The 27,516-nt window shown below is 37.3% G+C and overlaps 1 protein-coding gene across 6 annotated transcripts in view; it reads left to right on the forward strand.

The window, feature by feature from the left end:
* The window catches only part of ZNF385D (zinc finger protein 385D), a 944,809-nt gene that overhangs the window by 794,326 nt on the left and 122,967 nt on the right, over positions 1 to 27,516 (forward strand). For 5 of the 6 annotated variants that reach the window (XM_067737373.1, XM_067737371.1, XM_067737370.1 and 2 more), the window contains one exon: positions 15,542 to 15,652. The exons of the other annotated variant lie outside the window; for it this stretch is intronic. In XM_067737373.1, coding sequence (XP_067593474.1) covers positions 15,542 to 15,652 — 111 coding nt within the window. The remainder of the gene's footprint in view (positions 1 to 15,541; positions 15,653 to 27,516) is intronic. 6 annotated transcript variants of the gene reach the window in all.

A 27,516-nucleotide genomic window follows, 5' to 3' on the forward strand; every position in this document is an offset into this window, starting at 1 on the left:
TTTTGGAATTGTTTGAAATTCAGCTTAGGAGACTGACCCTTGATCTATGATGGGTGTTTCTTAAGGGTTGATATTTCCATCCTAAAGGCGCTCAGGCAACCAGATTTTTTTTTTCTTTCCTTCTTTCTTTCTTTCTTTTTTTTTTTCCAGGTAATTAGCAGAAGTTGTTTAGCATTAGTAATTTTCTTCATTGTGATTGCTTTTCTTATGTTTGCTTTTCCTTAGCCAAGAATTCTTTACCAAATGCAAATGGTTTTCAAGAAATATCTGGAGAACTGGTTTAGAAAGTTCACTTAAAATACAAATAAATTCAGCAACAGAGGAAGGATGAAAATGTAGTTTTTCACTGTCATGTATTATTTTCCTGATCGAAGGAATTACATATTCTAAGAAGTGGAGGAAAGCAACTTCCACTGAGTTCCTGGAAGATTTCAGAGGAAGTGACATGATCCTAAATCATATTCTTGATGTTAAAATATTGTTTAGAAGAGTGATTATTTTAAATGGAATAGCTTTTCTGATTAAATATGACCAACAGTGATCCTTTATCTGCAACTATAATTTATTGATATCAAATATCAGATGTTTTGGACTAATGTATATTTTTTAAGAGCCAAGGTTCCTTTTATTCAGATTTTTTATTTAAAACACATTTAGATAAAACTTCTAGTTTTTATTTCAAAATGGGACAGAGAGCATACAAATATAATTCCTTTTCTCTCGAGATTTCTTTGAAATAGATCTAAAGAAATACAAAAATGAGAGATTGCTACAAAAGAACAGAGATGTTTCAGATCACCATGGATGGAGGTTTAAACATCTCTGGGAGCCAGATGGTGGAAGGAAAGAGCATAGAAAAAGAAAGGAGAGAAAAGTATGAAGTCAGAACCTTGGTGAAGGTCTGGAATTAGGGTCTGCAGATACCATGTTGAGTGAATAAAGCAGAAAGCATGAGACAAGGGGGTCTGAAAAAATGAGGATTGACTGAGAAGAGGAGAATGTGTTTTAAATTAAGATTAAAAACACATTTTTATAGAAAAGGAAAGGCAAAAACGAACATTAGAAAAGTACGCTTTATATATGTAGCAGTCGAAAATAAGACAGAATTTCAAGCAACTGATGGGTAATAAGAAAGTAGGAGCTACTTTGCTTGAAGCTAAAAGATTCTCTTCTGAATGAGCCAAGTTTTGTAGCATTGGAACCATAGAAAATGTAATCTAATCCTATCATGTTACCTGGTCAGTGGACAAAAATATTGATGAAGTCAAAACAATGATAGTGTTGTTTATTAGCTTTCAACTTTTAGATTCTTCCTTGAACAAAGCCTAGAAGAATGGGTAGTAGTTAGAGTACTAACTATTTCAGGTAGAAAATGTTGAACATTTAAAAGTGTAAGAGTAGTTGAGAGAATTTGGAAATTGGAAATTGAGGAAGAAAAAATGTACGAAAACGAGTAACTTCAAGCAGGGAATCTGAGATCCTGACTCAAGTTAATGGAACCAGACATAACTATGGAAACATATTATGTACAGTTGTAAAATAATAAGAGAATATTCAACTTAGAAAAATTTGAAAATGTTTGTAGAAGATCGTGGAGAGAAAGACAAAGTGTGATAGTGTATATGTATTAAATTCTCATCTTTATTAGTGTCTAGAGATATATTAGCATGTTACTTAGAGCCATGATGTCAACTGGCAGAAACTTATTAATAATAATAATAAACATTTCATTTCAGGCATTTACCTCTGGGCTGAAGCTCTTTTGTACTATTTGGTTTGTTACCATATGTGCATTATTTGATAAAAAGAAACAAAAATAGAAAAATTATAGCACAATATTTTGAGACTCTCTCTGGAAGAAGACTTGAAGTGCCCAGGAATTACAAAATGTACTAGTTAGTATTCCAACTAACAAAATAACCTCTTAAATCAGTGGTTCTCAACCTGCTTGCTCCTGGGTATCAAGCTGAGATTTGCAACCTGCTTCAGGCTATGTGAAGAGAGGTTTAAGTGGTTACAGTTTATATTTTACTTTTTACAGTTTATGCAGTTAAGCCACCAATCATCCAGCAACATTGTATTTGTTTTTCAAAAATTTATACAAATGTTTCTGTATGATAGACACCAGAAGTGTTTAAATTACAACCAAATGCAACTATGCCTTTATGGTCAAAAGAAGTCCTTAGGTACTGGGTTACCTTCACTTCTGGTTCAGACAGATTTGATCTGAAGGATTTCTGGAAGGACGTGATAGCCTCAGCTTCATTCTTCCTTGACCTTCACAGTTGAGAACATCTTTGCTGACCACTTGTCTATCACTGTATCTGATTCAAGCTTTTAACTACAGTTCAACTTTACAGTGGTTCCTTTAGGTCCTTAAAAAGGTCAGGAAGTGAAAAACAGGCAGAGTCTAGAAAGATGTAGAGAGAAGTGAATCAGTTTAACAACACTCTGGAGATTAAAAATAACCTACAGTGTCATTTATTAACAAGCAAGTCAATTGTTAGAAGTACTTTAAAATATCCCTTGTTTATTTCAAGTTGTTCTGGTTTAGTTTTCTTCATCAGTTCTTTTTTTTTTTTAATGTGTATGTTTTTCTGCCCATGGGTTGCCAATTCCCAAGAACCCCAAATTCAGACACAGTTTTTAAGTTGATTTCAGAAGTTTGTTGAGCTCCTACACATGTTTGAGAGTCAGTATGATATGTGGGAAGAACACTGGTTCTTAATAAACCTGGGTTTAAATCTTGGAGCTGCAAATCATTTATCTTGGCTATTCTTCAGTTTTCATTTCTTTAAACAAGGATATTACCATATCTTTTATAGAATTCTTTAGCTAAAAGTTGTTTATTGGTGGCAAAGAAGACATTGGTTTCCTGGAAACATCTAGGGAAAACATTTTAATCACAGGAAGTTGAGTCTGTTACCAAGGTTTTGACCAATACTTCTTAGTCATCCCCCACGGAGCCTTTTAAACTTTGAACTAATTTGCCTTGGGTTGGGGCTCTCAATCTATACCTTTAACAAGGTCCCAAATGATTCCTGGTGTACAGCTGAGGTTGAGAATGATTGCTTTAAACACATGGCATGCATTTTAAGAGAGATTATTATTTATTTTTAAACCTGCAGTTTATTTTGAATATTTCCATCAAGACCTCCAAACACAGTTGGCCTTAGATGACAATGCAAATTTTCTATGAAATTGAACTGCATGCTTCAACCAAGAATTATATCTTGGGCCACCTTTTTCTCCTTAAAATGATTGACAGCAGCTGGGGTGCCTGCTTTCACATAGCTAATGACTTTCTTCGACAATAAACCTTTCCTGAGCATTTTCTGTGTTCAGGCACTTGTTTTTCAAAGATGAATAAAACTGACTATATCTTTTGCAGTTTCGGGAAGGGAGAGCTGTAAGCAGAATATCTGGGTGGTGGAGAGTATATGACATGACATTGGAATGTACAGGGTGTTGTGAAGACTGGGGGGAGGGGTATTTAGCCCCGCCTACCAAGAGACCCCAGGGATTACTCTTGGAAAAAGAACATTAGGAGGGATAGGCAGGAATTACACATGTAATAAGTAATAAAGATTGGATAAAGGAAAGAACCTTACAAAAGAGAAGGAGACAGTAAACCATACCAGGTTATACACGAAGTTGCCAGCAAATCTGTAATACTGGAGGAAATACAAGGAGACAAGGAGGAATGGAAATGAATCCAGACACGTGGGCCCGGGCTGGTTCCTGGAAGGCAGTGTTTGCCAATGTAAAATGCCCTTCAAGCCTTGCATTCCCAGTTGATGGCTAAGAAAAATAGGCATCTGGGACACCTATGGGGAGGTGGGGGAAATGTGTGTGTAAGTTGGCGAATGAATACTTCAGTGCAAGGAGAAGTCAAATAATTCAAGAAACTATCAAGTCTAGCCCAAACACAGACCGAAAGAAATCGAATCCTGCCAAATTCAAAAGAGTGAGAGATTTTATGTAGGGAATTGGTGGATAAATACTGGTACATAAATTGGTACATAAATAATATGCATGCATGTGTATACACACACAGACATCTGCACAGACATATATGTGTATTTGCATTTTTGAACAAAACGTAAAGACAAGTAAGGATATTCTTATGTGCCTAATTCCATATGTATGTGTTCACTTGGGATTTTCATGCTAGAAGAGATCATATTAATTACCTATTGAGATGGAATTTGTTTAAAAAGAACCATCCCACACATCGTTATACGTTCTCAAAGGCATTAAAGGTTGATGAAACAGAGACAAACAAGCAAAGGAGCAAGAAAAAAAGGCACAATGAGAAACATGTACCCCCAAATTTATGTTTTTTTCTAATTTAACCAAACAATTACAATCAGGATAATTGCTCACATAGCTCATACCAATATGCCATTGTTTAATTTTTCTATAGATGATAACTTTTCACTTTGTGACATTTCAAAAGTACCTCATCAAAATTTATTTGAGGACTCACTAGTAAAGTTCTGCTTCTTTCAATTTCATGAGCCTCATCTCTATGTATATTTCAATTTCTTAAACATATTTCTTCTTCCCAGACTCTTGGGGATGACAAGACTCTTTGAGGCTAAAGTTGATCACTTTAGTTGATCAGAGAGAAGGCAGGCAAGGAATGGTCTCAGTGATCCATTGCTAGTTCAAACTTTCCCTTTTAGGCACTAAAACAAGAAAACTGATTTTGATTTTTCCTTTAATCAAGAAGTCCTAGAATTAGTGCCTGAGTAAAATTTCACAGTGGTTTGTAGATTTTTATATTCCCCATTCCATTTCTTATGGGTTGAATTGTGTCCCCCCAAAAAAGGTATGTTCTAGTCCTAACCCCCAATACATCAGAATGTGACCTTACTTGGAAATGGTCGCTTTACAGAGATAATCAACTTAAAATGAGTTCAGTAGAATGGTCCCTAATCCCATATGACTGGTATCCTTATAAGAAGTGGAAATTTGGACACAGAGATAGACACACACAGGAAGCTTGCGACGTGAAGATGGAGGATTAGAAAGATGTGTCTATAAGCTAAGGGTTGCTAAAGATTGCTGGCAAAAATACCAGAAGCTAGGGATAGGCAGGAAGAATTCTCCTTACAGATTTCAGAGGAAGTAAGTATGGTTTGCAAACATCTTGATTTCGAACTTCTAGCCTCCGAGACTATGAGATAATAAATTTCTGTTGCTTTAAGCCACCAAGTTGGTTAGTAGCCCTAGGAAACTTATACATGGTTCAAATATTAAAAAGGGGGTATTAAAAGTCCGGTCAACATAGTCCTTTCACCTTGTTATCATTTCAAGCTAGACCATAATCCATCCAACCATCTGTCCATCCATCCAGCCATCCATCTATCCATCCATCCAACCATCTTTTCATCCATCCATCCTTCCATCCATCTATCCATCTATCTAGTAGCACCATGATTTTGAAAAAGAAAGGAATTTAACACAGAAAAATGGAAAGGACATAATTTTAGATTAAGAGAAAATCCTTTCAGTTCAGCCATCAGTGATTTATGTACAAAAGTATTTTGTCCTCACCTTTCTTTTCACCTCAGAATACAGCAGGTTTCAACACCTGGCTCACATTTCGGTGACCTGCTGAGGAACCAGATGTGTTTGTGGACTTCTGGTACAGCTGGTAATAGGATGGATTTCTGGAATTTATCCTCCAGCTCAGTCTACAACACCATGCTTTCTGGGGCATTTTCTGTAAATGGAATCCCAGCTCTGAAGTTGTTGGATTTAATTACCTAGACATTATTCGGAGACCAAGGCTGACCAACCATTGGGTAACCTGTCTCCTGGCTCAGGCAGGCCCCATAGGCATTCATTGTCTTCCAAAGAGGTTTTGCCGTTTAAGTCCACCAGAAACGGGATTCTGATCAAAGCATTTGAGTTAAATTTCATACCTGTAATGCTGATAACAAGGTTTCTAAAGTGTCCAAATTAAGCACTAGTATCTTCTCTACAGAGTAGTGTTAGTGTGATCAGGCAACAGTCATCCCTCTTAAAGACACTTAATATTCTTTTGGCCAGAGAAAAAAATCTCATTGCAGAAAAAGGGAGCCCATACATAGAATGAAGTCACTTTCTTTCCTTCCTTTTTTCCCTCTGACCTTTTCCCCTCTCCTGGTATAGCTTTTCTCATTGATAAAGTGAGATATTTCAGTAAAATTTCAATATATATTGAGTACCCACTGGGTTCCAGGAAAAGGAATGAGAACCACAGGAGGTGAGAAGATGGGTGAAACATAGTGCCTACTCACTGAAAATACCACAAATAGATGATGTCTAAAGGTGAGCCAGGATTAAACTTCCATGACTGAGACATTGTGTCGGTAACGATTCCACATATCCACTTAAAAATCAAGGAACTATACTCAATATCTTGCAATAATCTATAAGGGAAAAGAATCTGAAAAAGAATATATATATATATGTGTGTGTGTGTGTGTATATATATATATATGGCATATATGTATATGTGTATGCATATATGTGTGTGTGTGTATATATATATATGGGGCGTATATGTATATGTATATGTGTATGCATATGTATCTGGTTTCCTGTCATGGTTAGCTTTTCTAGGTAGGTCCACGCTCAGCATTAGGTACAGAGGAAAACTGTACATTAATGAATTTAAAATAAATGATACAAATGAACTTATTTACAAAACAGAAATAGACCCGCGGACATAGAAAACAAATTTACGGTTACCAAAGGGGAAGTGGGGGTGGAGGGATAAACTAGGAGGAACACACTACTATATATAAAATAGATAAACAACAAGGACCTACCATATAGCACAGGTAATTACATTCAATATTTTGTAGTGACCTATAATGAAAAAGAATAGGTATATATATGTATAACTGAATCACTTTGCTGTACACCTGAAAGTAACACAACATTGTAAATCAAAAATATTTCAATAAAAAAATTTTTTTAATGACAAAAAAAGAAAAAAATACCTTGGAGTGCAGCTATCTGTGGGCATTCCATGACAGCACCACAACACATTGGTTAAATGCAATTTGCTGGAGCACATAAACGATTCTAAGAAAAATAATGTCTTAAGATCCCCCTAAGATTCATCTATTCTTTACTTTGAACTGTGTTTCACTTTATTAGCCTTCTCATAGAACATTAGGGAAAATAGCCATGGCAGAAAGCTACTGACAGTGAAATGTCTCTTCCATTTAGACATGGCCTGGGTACTTGGAGAGCATCTGAATGGCTTTGCTCATTTAAGTTCAAGCATTGGCTTCCTGAGCAAAATCAGCTTCTCTTGAACTGATCAGAACAGTATGTCTGTTAGCCTTTGTCTAGGAAGAGACCTGGTGGAAAAATGGTCTGATATTGGCACTAAAGTATAAAGAGAGCCAATCAACCATTGCCTCATTACTTAGATGATACTATGTCTATAAATGAATTCATAGATGAATACACGTAAATTCTGCTTGGTGGCTTCCAGTTGTAGATTCTACTCTGAGCTTCTATATTCCGATTGTATCATGGAGTCATTTATCCACATGCTTTTGCTTCTAACAACCTCTCTTCACCCCTCATGCCTAAGGTTCCCTTGTGAATCCAGGTTTTCTCACTGCTGTTGTTAACACCATTCCAAGACTGATGTTAAGTTTTGTTATTGGGCTTTAATAATATTCAATTTATTTAGCAACTCAACAGTCATGTGTTGAGCCCTGGCCCAAGTGGGAGACACTCTGCTGATTCCTGGGTACAAACAACAAAAGGATTCAGCCCTGCCTTGACTCTTCCCTCTTTTGGGTGAAACAAAAGAGATGAGAGATCTTCAGATGGTGCGATGGAGTGTCCTGCAGGGTGAGTTGGAGGATCTAACCCATTTGAAGGAGGTCAGCTAAGAATTCTAGAAGAAGAGATGAGTTCTGATTGGAGTCCTGAAAAGTAGGTAGGCATTAGCCAGGGAAAGATGGACCAGAAAGCATGGGGAAAGAGTTTTCAAGGCAGAGGAGGAGGAATGTGCAAAAGACTTGAAGGTAAAGGAAAGCTTGGTGCATTGAAAAACCGGCTGTGCCCTTAATGTACTTATGTGACTTAGTCATGTTGTATTTCCTACTTAAATGTATCAAATTAGCAAATTTGGGCTTGACCTGATTAATGAGATTGATGGGAAAAACCTACGTCTAGTTGAATGAATTCCTTTGTTGAAAGCACTCATGCTTGTCCTTTGCTACTCGACAAAATCCAAGAAACCATGAAACTTCACGTGTACCTTCTGTTCCACATCCCCCGAGCTCCACTCAGAGCTGCGTCTTGGTCTTGAGTGATTGGTATTCTTGTTAAACTCCCTTCCAACCCGAATCTCGTAGAAGAGAAATGCTGAAAATGTTCTGTATCTTAGTGGGGATGGTGATACCATGGGAGTGTGCACATGTTTTAAAAAATCAACTAATACACTTCAGATGTATGCACTTTTTTGGTATGTAAGTTATATGCCCATTTTTAAAAGTTTTTTTTTAAAAGGACAAAAGTTGCGATTTTTTTCAAACGGACAAATTTGTTGGAGTGCAATTATTGGAATTTTTAAATTCGTGTTTTCTAAGGTGTGGTTATGTCATATAAACACCAGTTTTACTAGTTCATAGTTGATGGAATAAATTACTCAGTGTCACTTGTTATTTCATGGTCACAGACATCCACGACAGTGGATATCACAGAGCTTCATCGTGGTACTGGATGGAGGTAGGGGTGGGTGCCGAGTGGGAAGCTGTGGGTATTAGTTGACTCTGCCACTTACTGTTCTGCGATAGGCAAAGGGGGAGTGAGACCTCCTCAGAAAGTTGTTAGGATAGAAATAATACTTGCAAACACAGTAAATGCCCTTAAGGTAACCTTTAGCATTATTGTTACTGGACATTGTTCCCTAGATCTAAATACCAGCCCGAAGAGACAACCTTTATATTTCTGGACTTCTAACTTCCTGGCATTTAAGTTCTTATTCTTTGATTTGAAAGCCACAGTACTAATGGGAACAGAAAGAGGAGAGGTCTCTTGGAGCAGGAAATGTAAACTCAGGGTTAAGCCTCGTCCTCTCTGAAAACACAGCAGCATCCTAAGAAAGGGAATATAGGGAAAGAACTGTGGCTGACTTCCCTGGGAAGAACTGTGGCACTGGTTACTCATTTACAAATCAATTTAGCAGAAAGCCCTGAGGGGAGATGAGGGAAAAGCTAGGCCTGGGAGAGAAATGCAAAGACCCTTAAACTTGAAATGAAGGAAAACTTATTCATTTGGCTTTAAATAAGGCCATAGACTGAGTTTGAAATTGAATTTTACTCTGTAGTTTGGGTAAGCATATCAATAGCTAGTGTATCATTCTTCACTTTTGTTTTTTGGTTTGGGGAGGGGTGGATAATGTATTTAGAAAATTTTAGCTTTCAAAATTTCCCACTTTAGAAATTAAATAAGTGTCTTAAAATGCCATGTAGCTTCTACCATTTCTTTTTGTTTTTAATTCAAGGCTGCATGGATTCAGTGAAATGTCTGGCTCTGATTTCTGTGTATTGCACGTTTAGTTTAGTGACTTTCGTTTTGTACGAAGGCATTGCATCTTATTCGTATTCATATAACGATTTTATTTTACCAGATGACTATTTTTTAAACTCTGCATTGAACAAAGATGCTAAATTTAAAAACAAAGAAAACAGCAAAAGCTTTGGTTATATTATTTTAGAAATTATTTAAAGCAGATATTTTTATTGTGAGACATCTCAGCAAATTTAATATTTGATGTGCACTGTGAATGTCCAGGCTGTGGTACCTAGATTTCCTACAACTTATTTGATCCAAGAATCCCTTTTCTCTTTCCTGCACACGTTGGCATTTCTTCAGACTGGTTCTGTAGACAAATTCCTAATGATGATATGCATACACACAATAAGGTGTGATTATTTTAACAGATCAGACCTGTTGGTTCACGGGGAGAAAACCAACATACATGACTTTGTTTTTGAACAAAATGTTTGATTATAATGGTAAATAATAGTGTGTTTGGACAAAATGATCCAAGTGGCTGTGTGTGTTTCCCCTGAGTGACAGTAGATGCTACTTTTAGTTATATACTATGTGGTATCATTTAATTAACTATTTAACAACAGAACTGGTTATTATTTAGATTTTGCCCTTTTATAATTCCTTGTTGTAAGTGGTTTTACATATATTTAGAGATATATATATTACAGAGGTGATTATGACTTACTTTCATTAATAAAGGCATTAAACTTTTGTCATTCTGTTGTACTAGGTTTCTAAAAGAATAAAATATAATTACTTTTGGTGGTATAACTATGTTTGTGGAAGCCATCATTAAAATATAATTCGGTTGTGCTTTTTTAAAAGTATACTGGGAAATAAAATGGTCTCTGAATTAGAATGCATTACCTAGCATTTGGAAATTTGATTTTATAGCAATAGTGATCAGAACAACATTCAATTCAAAAAAAAGAATTAAATCTAGAGAATATGACACATTTGTATGAAGTGTCTACTTCCAAAATACCTCCTACTCTTTTCCGGATTGAATGTGGTCACTGCAAGTGTCCAGTGTTAATGAAAGACAAAATAATATGTTACTTGCAAAATATGATAAAAACTCAACAGTGTGTATTTTCAGAGAGCCCTTAGTATAAATCTGTAATTCATTTTTATTTCAAAGTGTCATTATAAGGGGGCTTCAGTGTTCCTAAATGGAATATAGGCATAATTCACCTGATCCCTAATAGAAATGGACCCCGTTTGTGCAGACAGAACAGATACAACAGAACATGATGAGACAGCTACCTCTACATCAGTACCTCTTTCAGCTTTTAATTTTTCTCTGGCTGTTGGCTGAAAGCGAAGTTATGCCCCGGTGTTCTCTGTGCTGTCACAGAAGCATTGTGATGGCATTTTTAGAGTCGTATAAGAGTGATCCTGGGAAGCAGAAAGTGGGCTCTCAAAGCCTCCCAGATTCACTCATCTGTGTGGTCAAGGGGTTTCTCAAGTTCTATGCATTGTCCATTTTGGTTCTGAGGAAATAGGGGTGAGGTGAGGTTGATGGAAGTTTGACTTACCTGGGGTGGGGGACTTGGCAGTGTATATAGAGAAGAATTCTGTACCATGCCCTTTGACCTTTCACACTATTCCTCTAGAGCAGGTTCAAGCTAAGATAAAGAAACTGTAATTTTATGTTAATTTTTAACGCTTGGATTAAGATGCTGAACTGAATTTAGGAATGTGCTTAGATTATGTGTTAAGATTTGAAAAAGTTATAGAATTTACTGGAAACAATTCAAATATCCATCAACTAACAAATGGATAAACACATTGGGGTATATCCGTATGAAGGAATACTACTCGGCAATAAAAAGGAATTAGCTACTGATAGATGCAGCAACATGGATGAATCTTAAAAGCATCATACTGAATGAAAGACGCCAGACACAAAAGAGCACATACTGTACAATTCCATGTATATGAACTTTGAGAAGATGGAAAAATATCGTGACAGAAAGCAGACCAGTGCTTGCAGAGGCTGGGTGGAGGTAGGAATGGACCACAGAGGGCAGGATGGAACTTTCTGGGTAATGGAAATATTCTATATGATAATTATTAAGGCTGTATCTATTTGTCAAATCTCATCAAATTGTACACTTAAGATTGGTGAATTTTATTGTGCATCCATTACACTTAAATAAAACTGGTTAAAAAGAAAATATGGTAGAATTGGAGGGGGAGGGAGGGGATCCTAGAATGTGTTAATTCCTGGAAGTGACCAGAAAAATCATGGGGCCGTTGAGCTTCATCCAGAATCTGGGATTAACATGAGAAAAAATTTAAAGTGATGACGGAAGATAAAAATGAGAACCCATGAGTTCTTCCTGATCATAACTGTTTAATATATAAACCACCCATCCCAGTACTTACCACATGGAGGCACTTAATAAATGCTGAGTGCTATTAATTCTCTTGTTGATGTTGTTGCTGTTATTACTTAGAACAGTGCACTAAGGGTGTCTAGACAACCTTTTAGGAGTTGTGAATGTAGACAACTGCTCCTAACCAGTGAAGAGGGCTTATGAGTTAGCTGGTTCTGATGATTTGAAATACACAAAAGGAGGTGGAATGTATCAATGACTGGTTTAGGCTAATTACTGAACTATTATGTATCCCAGAAGCTGAATATTAGAGCATCGTTTCACAGACACGTTCTTAGCTTTTGTGTGTATGCCAAATCTTTTCTGAGCTAGCTCAACCCATTGGGAAGATTCTCATAAGAAGTTTGTATCTGATGAGAGTTAAGTGTTCCAAAGTCTACAAGCATTCAACAAAATGATGGCTGTATGTACAACATTGGGATGATTTTGAAATGTTTCTTGGCCATGTGAGAAATGGAAGGTGTGCCAACAAAGACCACAGGAGTGTGAGGCACCTGTTAACCTTGATCATCACGTGGGATGTGCAAAAGGGAAAATGTAATAGACAACATTTATTGACTCATTTTTATTTTTATTTATTTATTTATTTGTTAGGTTTAATTAATTAATTAATTTTTGGGCTGCATTGGGTCTTCGTTGCTGCGCGCGGGCTTTCTCTAGTTGCGGCGAGCGCGGGCTACTCTTCCTTGCGGTGCGCAGGCTTCTCATTGCGCTGGCTTCTCTTGTTGCAGAGCACGGGCTCTAGGCGCGCGGGCTCAGTAGTTGTGGCTCATGGGCTCCAGAGCGCAGGCTCAGTAGTTGTGGCGCACGGGCCCAGTTGCTCCACGGCATGTGGGATCCTCCCGGACCTGGGCTCAAACCTGTGTCCCCTGCATTGGCAGGCAGATTCTTAGCCACTGTGCCACTAGGGAAGCCCCTTGACTCTTTTTTTAAATTAATTTTTATGGGAGTATAGCTGCTTTACAATGTTGTGTTAGCTTCTACTCTAAGGCAAAGTGAATCAGCTATATGTATACATATATCCCCTCTTTTTTGGATTTCCTTCCCCTTTAGATCACCACAAAGCATTGAGTAGAGTTCTTGTGTGATACAGTCTGTTCTCATTAGCTGTCTATTTTATACATAGCATCAATAGTGTATATATGTCAATCCCAATCTCCCAATTCCTACCATCCCCCCTTCCCCCTTGGTATCCATACATTTGTTCTCTACCTCTGTGTCTCTACTTCTGCTTTGCAAATAAGATCATCTATACCATTTGAGAGTCCACATATATGTGTTAATATACGATATTTGTTTTTCTCTTTCTGACTTAACTTCACTCTGTATGACCATCTCTAGGTCCATCCACGTCTCAACAAATGACCCGATTTTGTTACTTTTCATGGCTGAGTAGTATTCCATTGTATATATACACCACATCTTTATCCATTCCTCTGTTGATGGACATTTAGGTTGCTTCCATGTTCTAGCTATTGTAAATAGTGCTGCAATGAACATTGGGCTGCATGTGTCTTTTTGAATTATCGTTTACTCTGGGTATATGCCCAGTAGTGGGATTGCTGGGTCATATGGTAGTTCTATTTTTGGTTTTCTAAGGAACCTGCATACTGTTCTCCATAGTGGCTGTATCAATTTACATTCACATCAACAGTGTATGCGGGTTCCCTGTTCTCCACACCCTCTCCAGCATTTAGTGTTCGTAGATTTTTTGATGATGGCCATGCTGACTGGTGTGAAGTGATACCTCACTGTAGTTTTGATTGGCGTTTCGCCAATAATTAGTGATGTTGAGCATCTTTTCATGTGTTTGTTGGCCATCTGTATATCTTTGGAGGAATGTCTATTTAGGTCTTCTGCCCATTTTTGGATTGGGTTGTTTGGTTTTTTGATATTGAGCCGCATGAGCTGTTTGTATATTTTGGAGATTAATCTTTTATCAGTTGCTTCGTTTGAAAATATTTTCTCCCATTCTAAGGGTTGTCTTTTATCCTTGTTTATGGTTTCCTTTGCTGTGCAAAAGCTTTTAAGTTTAATTAGGTCCCACTTGTTTATTTTTGTTTTTATTTCCATTACTCTAGGAGGTGGGTCTAAAAGGATCTTGCTGTGATTTATGTCATAGAGTGTTCTGCCTATGTTTTCCTCTAAGAGTTTTATAGTGTCTGGACTTACATTTAGGTCTTTAATCCATTTTGAGTTTATTTTTGTGTATGGTGTTAGGGAGTGTTCTAATTTCATTCTTTTACATGTAGCTGTCCAGTTTTCCCAGCACCACTTATTGACTTCTTAATGTGCCCGGCACTGTACTGTGCTCAGTAATTTCAAGAATCATTATGTGTAAACTTCATCACAACCTTAAGAGATAGATGCAGATGAGCAAAGAGGTAGCACAAGTATTAAGAAGCAGATCAAAATTTGTATCTGACTCTAGCAGTTGGGAATCACTGATGTGGACCCTGGGACAAAGCTTGGTGAGGAGACATGAAATTTTATCAGAGCTAGGTTGCTGACATTATGTTTTGGGTGTCCCTTGTCCTGTCCTGGGAATGGGATGAAGAGAAGTAACTGACATCTGGCCCAAACTCTCTGAACCTCAAGCAGTAAGTCCATAGGATAGCAGTATGTATTAGGTGATCAGTAAATGATTGTTGAAAGAATCCATAGCTCCATGTCTGAATACTTAGAAAGCAGGATTTGTGTACAGGTAACCCTTGCTTTTCCAAAATTCTCTTTCTGTCACCTCGCTTTGACCAAAGATCTGTATTAGTACCTGTTTCTGCTAACCAAAGGAAATCCAAAGAGGTTTTTCATTTTTACACAAAAAGGCAAACAGCGAAAGTGATGTTCGGCCTTTGTTTTGCAGCAGCTCTTACAGAGGCAGCATGAACCCTGAGCAGCAAGGCTGGCATCTCTAAGCTCCATCCCCTCCCCAGGCAACTACACTCAGCATCCAGCCGCCATGGCTTTGAACTGTGTCTGTGTGCATCTGTGCTTTATCTAGGTTTACATTGTGCAGCCGTTAGCAAGATGTGCCCTAAGGTAGTGGCTTCTACTTTCAGATAGCAGGGGAAATCTATACCACACTCTTAAGGCAGAAAGATACCAAACATAGCATAAGGTTAATTATCCATAATGGGGCTTAAGTTATTTTCATAGCTGCTCATCTGACTAAGTCTATTTTGAAGTCCGTTGGGGGCAATGGCATAGACTAACTTCTGTGTAAGGTTTCTGGCATTCACAATAAACTTGAGTTTGGATAAACCTTTAATTATATTTGAGGATTATCAAACTGAGGCAATTGTTGATCCTAAATGAGAAGAACGGTTTAGCATGCAGACTCCAATGGGTACATTTATCATTTCCTTATCGTACTGCGCTGCGGGCTCGTTGTCTATTTTTCAAGAAAGTAGAAATGCCATTTCTTGGAATAAAAATGTTCTTTATAATGTAAGCCGTAGATTGAAGCTGTACAGATTGGTTCTTTAATGAAATAGGCAACATTCCAATGGAACGGACAAGCTTTATTTCTATTTGTTGTATTTTTTTTCTCATTACAGATGGACCCGATTCAGAAAGCTGTAATAAATCATACTTTCGGGGTCCCTCTCCCTCATCGAAGAAAGCAAATCATATCATGCAACATTTGCCAGCTGAGATTTAATTCTGATGTAAGTTTATCACTTAGTATTCACTGGAAAAAAATGTATTCTGCTGTTCTAATCTTGCAGAAGAGATTTCTTAAACATTTTTCTCCAATAACTGAGCATGTCAAAATGCAAAGGTAACATTTTAACTCCTTATGTGTTTTAAGTTTGGACTTTATTATATTATGTTTGGTTGTTTTCTATAAAAAAAAATCACACCTAAACAAACTGGTATACTTGCACTTTAATGGTATTTTTTAGTCTCTTGGGAATGCTAAATTTAGGTAACACACTTTGCCTTTGGGGAATGGTAACAATTTAGGACTAACTAGGCTTTCAGTAAATCACACCTCTGAAATAAGGTAGGTCCCAGATTATATTTCAAAGCCAAGGTTTTGGCTTTGTATATTCTCTTCGCCTGCCCTGACGGTCCCTAATTGCAGATCTCTGGTGTCTTTAATTGTATTTGTGTTACAGACGTCCAGTCACTGACCTAGAAGTATAAGCATTTTAACAGGGGGTTCTGAAGACCTCAAAGGCCCCCAGCCCCTAATGAGTAAAAGTTAAGTGGAGAACATGACAGGAGCAAGACAGTGTAGACCTGACACTTTGCAAGTTATTCACAGAGAGGGATCCTCATCTTTTATACCTTTTCTAAGGGACAGTGTGGACTCTGGGTTCATCACAGAAGCTAATTTTGCTTGTGGTCAATATGAAGAAAACTGCCGCCTGTCCCCATCCTACTTTGGAATGTAGTCGGTCCTGAGATACAGAAAAGAAAAGGGACGTTGGTTTGGAAGGAATAAAAATTGAACATCTTGTTGACATTCTTGGTAAACAGAGGACCCCATCTATCAAAGTGGCCTTTCCAGGGTGCCATGTTATTTGCCCTAAACGGATATGCTGTATGGAGATAACCAAACAGCTCTGGATTCTGGAGAATGTTAGGCCTTCCAGTATTTAATCACCCTAGGCAAGTGTGTCCCTTAGCTGATCTGATGATAAGGGTTTCATATGAGATAATCAGGCACAGGAAATAGATGTGGCATAAATAAAGTGGCTTTTTCCTTCCATGAGAGCCTTTCATTTGTATAAGGATTGCTACTGTCTTATGAACTCATACCTACTAGTATAATCATCAGATAATTTTATAGCATTCCTTCTGTTGGCTTAAAAAGAGGAATAGATTGCCTGCATAGCACTTGAATGGCATTTGCTGCTGTAAAAAAAACACAGTAAACATACAGCATTTTATTTGAAGTGTTGTCTTTTTGTTTTGTTTTGTTGTTTGTTTTTGAATACTGAGCACCTTGATTCGATTTGAATTTTAAGAAAATTACTATAGTTTAATTTATTAAAAAATATTTCAAGTGATGAATGTTATATAATAACCTCTTCCAGCTGGTGTAAAAAAAAAAACAAAACAGTTTTCCTGACTTGCAAATAAGAGTTCTGAACTCAACAGTTGCAATTTTGATCATTTTTAAATACTCAGCAAACAATCATATAGTTCCATAATTGTTAAGTGTGTCCTTCTTTATTCCTTTTCTTCTTAAATCATATTGATATTTCACTTTGGTATTGATCAGATAATGTTGCAAAAGTCTCTGAGGAGCCCTGTTTCCCGCTCCTTACGTCTAATAGGGGCTGTTTCAAATATCAACCCTTCTGCCAACAATTTCACTGCTAATGTTTTTCTCTATATTAAGAAAACTTCTTGTAAACTGGAAGCCAGAAAGAGACTTCAAGCTCGTTGAACCCACTCTCCCACTAAATGTAAGAAAACCATTTGCTATATCTAGACTAGGTCTTTGCGTTGATTATCCCCAGTGACGGGTAACTCACCACTTCAAGACACAATTGGTCTTTTTTTTTGGCAGGTGATTCTACTAATCCTGTAGATGGATATCAAAGTCATATTTAAAACTTTAGAAATACTGTCAGGTATGCTTTAGGAAACACACTATGTTTCCATATATGATTATTAACATAAAGAACATAATGTAAAATAAAGATTTGCCTATTTCTTTTCTAAAATGTAATCTTATTTTATTTCTTAGTAAGAGATTAAAAATGTATTTGTATTCATTTGCTAATGAATTTTCAAAGTGATATAGGAATCAATATGTATTTATTAGGGAAATTGCTTCTCATTTTTATAACTTTGTTCTCAGGTTTCTTTAAAAGGAAAATGGCCAAGGTATTTGGAGAATGGACAAGAATCATTCTCGGTCATAATTAAACAATTGCAGACTTGACCACTCATTAGATGGTTACTGTGTTAACCTTTTATTGTTGCTGTAACAGATTACCACAAATTTGGTGGTTTAAGACAACACAGCTCTATTAGTTTATAGTTCTGGAGGTGAGAAGTCAGAAATGGGTCTTACATGGCTGAAAGCAAGGTGTTAGCAGGGTGATGTTCCTTCAGGGGCTCTGGGGGAGATTTCAGTTCCTTGCCTTTCTTTTTTATTTTTTAATATTTTTTATTTTTTATTTATTTGGCTGTGCTGTGTCTTAGTTGCGGCACGCGGGATCTTTAGTTGCGGCATGCGAGATCTTAGTTCCCTGACCAGGGATCAAACCCGGGCCCCCTGCATTGGCAGTGTGGAGTCTTAACCACTGGACCACCAGGGAACTCCCCTTGCCTTTCTTTTCTAGCTTCTAGAAGCTGCCCTCTTGGCTCGCGACCCCCTCCCATCCTCAAGGCAACGAGGTCAGTTGAGTTCTTTGCATGTGGAATTACTCTCTCTCTCTTTTGCCTCCCTCTTCCACATTGAAGGACCTTTGTGATCACCATGGACCCACCTGGATAATCCAGCATAACTTTTCTATTTTAAATTTAGCTGTTCAGCAACCTACTTTCATCTGCTAATTTAATCTCCTTTGTCACGCCACGTAATGTAACATATCCATCGATTCCAGGGATTAGGACTTAAACATCATTATCCTGCCTACCATAGGTACTCACGTGGATGTCTGACTTACATTTGAACTGAATTTCATGACCACCTGAATTTATCAGATAATTACCCCAGTCCAAATCTTCGGTCTGTATAAACTGGACACATGAATTCAATGCCCTTTTCCTTTCCTTGAACCTTGAATATAAATTCACTATGCAGTGCAAGTTTTTTAAATTGCAGGGTTTTTTTAATAGGAAGACCCAATGTTATTGAGTTTATAAATGACATAGCAACATATTAACTGTGATTTACAAACAAAATATAATTATTGCAAAATTGAAATACAGGAGTAGAAACTCCTTTAGAGACTTTAAATATCTCCGTAGCATTATTATGTCAATAAAGGGGAACTAATGTGCTGAAAATATAAGATTTGTTTATTTATTGACTGGTCATATCTATATATACTAATTTCACGAACTATTTAGTACTGAATGCCAAGATCAATTGGATTTATCATTCATTCATTCATATATAAAAAAAGAAAATACATACATATGTATGTGTTTATATGTATACATACATATGTATGTGTATATATACGTATATATATATTTATATAGATGTATAGATATAGATATCGAGCATTGTATTCCCAAAAAGCTTTAAATCCCAATACAACTGTCTGTTTGCTCTTTCCAGGTAAATCTGGAATTTATCTTGCTATTTCCATTCTTAAACCTAGAATCTGGAAAAGTAACACTGTAATTCACTTGTATGCTTGGTTGAATCCTCTATCACGTAGGAAAGTATTTTTGCCTTGTGAACCTTTTTACATTTCAAAGCTTCTTCCCCTTCCAATGAAAATAATAGCTTCTAGTTCTTTTCATCTCTGCATCATGAAAATTCAATTTCCTTTCCCTCTAAGCTTTTATTTATTTTTTTAACCCTTCGTATTATAAAGTCTGTAGTTTGGTGGTATGCCATACCCGTTTCCTGTACAGTACTTTTTCCATTTTTAGCCCTGCAGATATCTTTCTAAGTGGCACATTATATTGTATGCACTTTAAATCAGATTGCCTTCTCCTGGTGCAGGCTTTTTCTTTGGGGGAAAAAAAAATTCTTTTTGACATTTATATGAAACACACATGAGGTTATGCAGAAAGCTTCCAATTAAAGAATGAAAGGTTGTAATTTGTCCAATTATTTTATCAGCATCTTAAGATCAGCATAAATTACCATTGGCCTGGACCAGTTAGTAAGTGTGCCTTTGAAAGACAACTTACAGCAAGGCCAGCACATGTGTAAAATTATTGAGGTAGAAAATGATTAATTACTCAATGACTGTTTATAGAATGAGAAATAAGGTCTCAGGCCCCAAAACTGAGGGATCATAAAATTGTGGTATCTGATCATCACTCTGGTTAATATCCCCAAAAGAACATTTCATGATATGTTAATGATGGAAGGAAACTTTTGCTAATTTCGCAGTGGAAACTGAAGTGTAGAGAGTGTAGGAGGCTTATAGCAGGCCACCTAGCCAGAGGCTAGCCACACAGCGTCGGAGTCCACTTCCAGGCTGTTTCTGCTTCACCTGGTCCAGGTAGGGCAGCAAGTCCATCCAGAGATCCAGCAGCTGCGACAACAATGGCATGGATGGCATCCTGTGTGTTTCCTGCCCAGTCCAGCTGCCCCAAAGAGAAAGCCTGAGGGCTCCTTCCCCCATGAACTAACCCAGGGCAGTCAGAGCTGCTGTGGAGGTCACCCTCACTGCGGGCTAGGCTCCGCCACAATGACTGACAAGTCCTCCCAAACGGCATCACTCCTGTTCACTCACACAGTTCAGTCATAAACATGGTGAAAATTTAAAGATAAATGCAAACTACTGAACTATAATACAGTAACAACAAATCCTTTATCACTCAGAATGGCCAAGCATTAATTATTTCAGGTGACTGTTATGAACCAGAGGAAAAGCAACCTCATTAGAAGATAACATTAGGGCTTCCCTGGTGGCGCAGTGGTTAAGAATCCACCTGCCAATGCAGGGGACACGGGTTCGAGCCCTCTTCTGGGAAGATCCCACATGCCGCGGAGCAACTAAGCCCATGCGCCACAGCTACTGAGCCTGTGCTCTATAGCCCGCAAGGCACAACTACTGAGCCCACGTGCCACAACTACTGAAGCCCACACGCCTAGAGCCCGCACTCCGCAACAAGAGAAGCCACTGCAATGAGGAGCCAGCGCACCACAAGGAAGAGTAGCCCCGGCTCGCCGCAACTAGAGAAAGCGCGCGCGCAGCAACGAAGACCCAACACAGACAAAAATAAATAAATAAAATAAGTAAATTTATGAAAAAACAAAAAGAGAGAAAGAAGATAACATTACTTACAGATCTCAGACCCCTCCAAAGGGAATCCTTGGGACCATCACCAATATAATTGATATTTACATTTTCCAATGGTATTATAAAATAGAAATCATTATTGTTCTGCACTTTAGAAACCAGATATGTAGTGAAATGAAGCAATAAATCTGAATTTAATTCATATCTCTGTCAAAACTTCCATTACCAAATGTGGCAATATAATGATGAAGATGCTAATAGGAATATTTCTTCCTACCAAATGACCAAACTTAGATAATTACACTTTCGTTAACATCATATCTTAAGACACATTTTTTTTTTTTTTTTTTTTTGCGGTACGCGGGCCTCTAACTGTTGCGGCCTCTCCCGTTGCGGAGCACAGACTCCGGACTCGCAGGCTCAGCGGCCATGGCTCACGGGGCCCAGCCGCTTCGCGGCATGTGGGATCTTCCCGGACCGGGGCACAAACCCGCGTCCCCTGCATCGGCAGGCGGACTCTCAACCACTGCGCCACCAGGAAAGCCCCCGTGCTTAAGTTTCTTAAAGGAAAAAGGATGGTTGCATCTACTATCCTATTATGGTTTTCAAACTGCACGTTTTATCCCAAATTAAAAATTATATTTTGAAGATCTCAGTTGCGTTTTTCTAAGTATTTCTGGCCTCTTTCTGGCCGTGTCTTCAGTCTGAGACACGCCCAGGAAAGTTCATAGATATTATTTTTGTCTCATTCAGATTTTAGCATTTTATTGCATATCCTAGGAGGAAGGTTAATACAGATCTATGCATGGGGGATACACATCAAACCCCGGACCTGAAAACAGCATCAGGGAAGCCCAGTGCAATGGTAGGAAAAACAACCGATCAGGAATTTGACATCCTATCGTCTACATTTGTCTTCTCTTAATTGGCTGTGTGTCCTTGGGCTCTTCATTGAACTTACAGGTTCCAGAATCATCTCATTTAAAATAACTAGCCATTCCTTACAGCCACGTTGTAAGGATTATAAACTACAACATGTAAACAATTAGATTATAAATTCTATAGTGAATGAAACAGAAAGGTCATTTTTACTTTGTGGGCTAAAAATGAAGTTACAATTGTTTCATTCTTCAAATGTTAAATTGCTTCTTAAGAAATACAGAAGTTTGAAAATATCTCTCTTTTTAAAAAAAAAGTCCTTATAGGGATCTATAAGTTGAAAGCATCTTTGTGCATCTTAGTGTATCTTTGTGTTAAGATCTGAGGTGCCCACTCCTGGTAAATCTTTACCTTTTACCTTTTAAAAACAGCAGGAACCACTTGTCCCTGGCAAAGCTGCATTTATTAAAAACTCTCAGCCTCTTTAAGTCTATTGCTGCTGCTGCTAAGTCCCAAAGGAACTTCAGAGAAACCCAGTTATAAATTAAATTTTCAGGCAGCTTTGAAACAGCTCTTTCATAAGACTGTGTCCCTTCCATGTCTCCAGGACTCACAGAGCTATTTAGAGCATTGGCCTGAGCATCATGGCTTTCCCACTGGGTGCTTTTTCTTCTTCAAAAACAGTTCTAGGACAGGGCTATTCAGCTTCCCTGCCAAAGGAGTTATATCTGGGACCTGATGAGCTTGAGTTGGGCTGCCAGGTCGTCCCTGTGTGAGGAGTTGGGTCTGGAGCACGTCCTCTGAGTGTGCGTTTGGGCCATTTCATCCCTCAGTTTCACTGGCTTCTACTTCTTGAATAGAGCCCGAGGCTCTGTCAGAAATTCTCAGAAAGGAAAACTTGAACAGAAAGACCAAACAAGAGATACTGAGTCTGGCTGTTCGAGATTTCAGGAGAAAATGAGCCGTTAAGAGCACAGGAATCTATTGAAGCAGTGTGTTTCTTTGGCAGGCTTTTAAAAATAAAACTTCAATATTGGGTCATTTCGGGACTCTGAATTGACTTTGATATTCCAGAGTTTCATCTGTGGATGGAATGAAGGGTATGGGACTGAGAAAAAAGAGAAATCATTATAAAAGGGTCCATATTTCTCTGGACTTCTTTTCTTGATAAACAAGGAAAAACAAATTAATAAAACTCACTTTTCTATCAAATTCTCCTAGATGTGGAAAATTTGACTTTGAAAGTATAGGAAGAGAAAGTTGATTTTAGCTATGACAAGTAGATGTGTACAATAACCTCCAATAATCAGAGAGGTACTTGTATTTCTGTGGAATACTGTGAGCCCCTCAGAGAATTGTTGTAAGTTAGGACTTAGAGAAGTATAAGAAATCATTCTGTCCATTTTATAGATTGTACAGTTGGAAAAACCAAAGGCCAGAATATTGAGTTGACTTTTTCAAGGTCTCTAAGCTGTTGCAACAGATAAGAGGACTGAAAACCAGGCTCCTAAGTCCCAACTTAGTGTTTTTACTTAACGTATCACGTGACCTTTCCTAAGGGAAATTAATTCTGAGACTTGCATTGGTATCAGCTGACAGTTTTCAGCTAGGACAACTGGTCACTGAAGTTCTACACACAATGGAGACGTTAAGGTTGATACCAGTACTAAACTCCTTGCTAGACTGCCAGTAGTATAGATCGCTAGAACCTAGAAACATATTTCAAAATTGAGAACGCCTCAAAGGCAGCGCTCTTGTAGTAAGTTTTGAAGGGGGCGGGGCAGGGGGGCAGTAGACAATCTCCGCCAAGTCTGTTTCATCAAATGCCACCTATTGAATGCAGAATTTGAGAAGAGGGTTAAGCATGTGCAAAGCATCAAAGGACAGAATGTGATGGGGAGGGTATGATTCCAATTAAATCAACTAAAATCGTCCACGTGTCCCCAAAGATGAGACAAGAAACCTATTAATGTCAGGAAAGCTCTACAAGTCTTAGGTATCACTCAATAAATGTTGAATAAATAAATGGATGAAGTGCTTAAGACCAGACACATTTTTTTTTTTAAATCACCTTAACAAGAAAACGAAGGTAGAAACGGGATTCTCTAAGATGGTCTTAAGTTGCAGCTTCATTAAGAGCATTTAGAATAACTTCTACATTTTGAAAAAAATGAAATTTTAGGTTGCCTTTTCGCCAGTGCCTGATCCCTCTACAAAGCAGGATTCGTATCCTAAGCAACTACTTCCCTAAAACCTGAGAAATGGAAATTCACATGACTTGAAGAGGAAATGAATAAGTGGAATTAGATTTGAGCACAGCCTTAGAAGCTGGTTCTTGTGATTTGGAAAGCTTGCCTTGTAGCAACCTCTGAATTTCAGGTTATTTGCAAAAAAAAATCAGTATCGTCCAAATTCCCCCATTTTAACTTTATGATTATACCCTGAAGATTTTGGGGCACACCAGCCGCTTCATCACTTTGTGACTGATGAAGTCTTTATTAGCCATGGAATAAAAACCTTGATGTAGCCCAGTTGCCCATAAATCGCTTGACGTACATATCTCATATAAATGTCATCATTTGTTTTGTATCTCTTTCTGCTACCATATACATTTCTCAAAGTATTAATAGGCACTAATGAGCTTATAGAAACTAAAAGTAGCAACTGCATTAATCATCACCACTAATAAAAAGTCTCAAAAATCAAATTTGTTCATCCCTTTCCATTCATTGTAGTCACTGTTTATCAGGCCCCTTGCCCTTTTTATTACATTTCACTATAATTTATTTCAGCATTTCATAAATCACCACTTTCGCCATAGCCCTGGAAATTTAGGACAGTAGAGGGGCAGAGGAGCAAAGGAATTGGAGAGAAAGGTAATTCCTATGATTTTATTCTTAAGTCATTTTGGGTTTTACGATCTTTATATCCTTTCTTTCCTTTTACAGTTATTTGTTGTTATCTCTTCTGCTGAGTCCTATTCTCTGTATTAATTAGCTAGAGTAATTGTGATGAAATATACTTTCTCGAGTATCCCCATGGCCACAGATCTCTCTATAGGTGAAATGAACCTACCCATTCATTTTACCTTCTTCCCACTACGTTTCTTAGGATGACTCGTTGAGGAGTGGCTATTTGGTTTTATCATGGATTTAAGGAGAATGACATTGTACCAGGCATGCTATAAATTGCACACTACATTTGGGTTGCATTACTAGAGTATGACGTTCAAGCCAGAACTTGAAAAGATGGGTACATTTATTCATAGTCTATGGATCTCTGCATAATCTAGCTACTGTACTATTTTAGAACACTGTACTTACACCCTGCATCCTGGCCCGTATTCACCTTTTTCAAGCCTGCCAAACCTCATTTTCAATGCAAAACACTGCCTCTGGGATCCATTGTCTCCCTCCAAATCTATGTTTTGATGTAAATTGAATCTGAAAGTGGTAAAGGTTGCAGTCCTTTGGGGAACCCATTCCTTGTGCGGAGGGAGCCGTGGAGGGCTGTGAAAGTTTAATTTTCTGTGTCCACGTGCGATTCACAGGCATACTTTGAGAGGCGGAGAGATAATCACACACATAACATTGAGAGCATGCGGTTTACTTTTTATTGGGCCTACATGTACTTTTAAATTCTGTACCGAGAAGTATCTGAAGATGGATGCATGGCAAATTTATTCTTATCAGGTTTATTGGGATATCAGGTCCGTTCATGCAACTTTAAGCCTTCTCTTAGATTCCTATATAATAAGGTTTCAGGAGGTAGTCTCTGAGCAGGTTTTATCCATTTCCCAAGCAGAGGCTTATTTTCTCTGCATCAGCAAACTTGTCATGGTAATCAACTTTTTTGTCCCAGCCATCAATCACTCTTGATTACAGCTGGCTAGAAGTTCTGTTCTGTTGATCAGCTCATCAGTGCACATAATATTACACCTGGAGGTCAGCACAAATCATCCCTCCAAGGGAAAAGCGTTTTCCTTCAAGGCTTTTGTCCATGGTTTTATCGTTTACATTTGGGTCTCATTGACTTGTCATGCCTATCTTTGGCTCAATCTGCTCCATCAGATAAAAGACGCTCCCCAAACAGTGCTCAAAGTCTGGTTGATAATTTTTACTATATTGTTCTTAGTATCGTGCTTTTGCCTTCTTCATTCCAAAGAGTAGTTTATGATCTATTGTTTGCTTATTTATATTAACGTTTTCCCATTCTTAATGCAGTTATGGTAGAAATTAAAATCATATGAATGATAATTCAATGAATATTCAGTGCTGCTGTAAAAAAATAGTTCAGCACATGTTTTACTAGAATGTTTGCAAGTCTAATTTTGTTGATTTGCAATGGTTTCCTAAGTTAGAGTTTTTTGTTTTCTGTTTTGGCTTGGGCTAGAGAATATTTATCTTTAATTTTCAGTTTATTTTAAGTAACACGAACTAGCTATCTTCATGGTTTAAAAAGCATTGAGAAGTAAATGTTTTTAAGTCAGTTGCTCAGTCACCATTACTCTTAGCTGTGTCTGTAATATATATTCTTTTAGTAACGTATAGTTGATTTACAATGTTCTGTTAATTTGTGCTTACAGCAAAGTGCTTTAGTTATTCATGTATATATATATATATAATATATATATATGTGTGTTTTAATAATCTTTTCCATTATGGTTTATCTCAGGATATGGAATATAGTTCCCTGTGCTGTACAGTAGGACTTTGTTGTTTATCCATTCTGTATGTAATCACTTGCATCTGCTAGTCCTAATTCCCAGTCCATCCCTCCTCAACCCCTCTCCCCCTTGGCAACCACAAGTCTGTTCTCTATTGTAATATTTGTTATATGCAGTAAAAGGAATTTTTATTTCTCTAATCCAACTCATATTTCTTAAAACAGTAGCATTTTCAGAGTAGTACTAGAGGAATGTTTCCATGGTAAAATATTTATTGATTTCATAAATTATTGAAAATAAATATCTGATTAAATAAACATTTAATATATCCTTTGTGTATTCCACAAAGACACTCTTTCTATTTCTTGTATTTTGTTGTATTTTTATTACTTTATAAAATCCAGAACAATAATTTAGAAAAGCATAAAAAATATTTAACTTTTAGAGTACACAATTATAAAGAAAACTCAAAAGAATATGGAAGTACAGAATAATATGGATTTAATTAGAAATCATGCCTCTTTATCAAAAGGTTGAATTAGCAAAAACTCAAATTTCTTCTATGGCTGGACTTCCTAGGATAATGATATATTTCTATTTTTTAATGTATTATTTTATTTTTTTGTTGGGAATCTTTTTTCTGTTTTTCTTTTAAATTTTTATTGAAATATAGTTGATTTACAATGTTGTGTTAGTTTCAGGTGTACAGCAAAGTGATTCAGTTATGCATATATATATTTCTTTTTTACATTCTATATTCCATTATAGGTTATTACGAGATAGTATAAATTTCTATTTCTGAGTGACGTAAGACAACAAAGAGAGACTGCTGTTTTCATTTGATGCCGGCATTTAGACATTAGTGGTTCTTACTTTAATCTATAAAACAAAACAAGGGCAAATGGCATCAATTAATGAGACAGCAACCCACGTAGAAACATAGAAACCACACAACACTGAATGGGATTTGGTTTTGAAAATCTGAGCCGAAAGCTCAAACTGGTTCTCTGCTATATCTGTGGTCTCAAATCTTCCCAGGATGGGAGCCAATCAGTTTTGTCAAGCGGTGCTTTGTCATTATGCAGGTTTA

This window comes from Pseudorca crassidens, chromosome 5, assembly GCF_039906515.1.
Source record: "Pseudorca crassidens isolate mPseCra1 chromosome 5, mPseCra1.hap1, whole genome shotgun sequence".
Lineage (NCBI taxonomy): Eukaryota > Metazoa > Chordata > Mammalia > Artiodactyla > Delphinidae > Pseudorca > Pseudorca crassidens.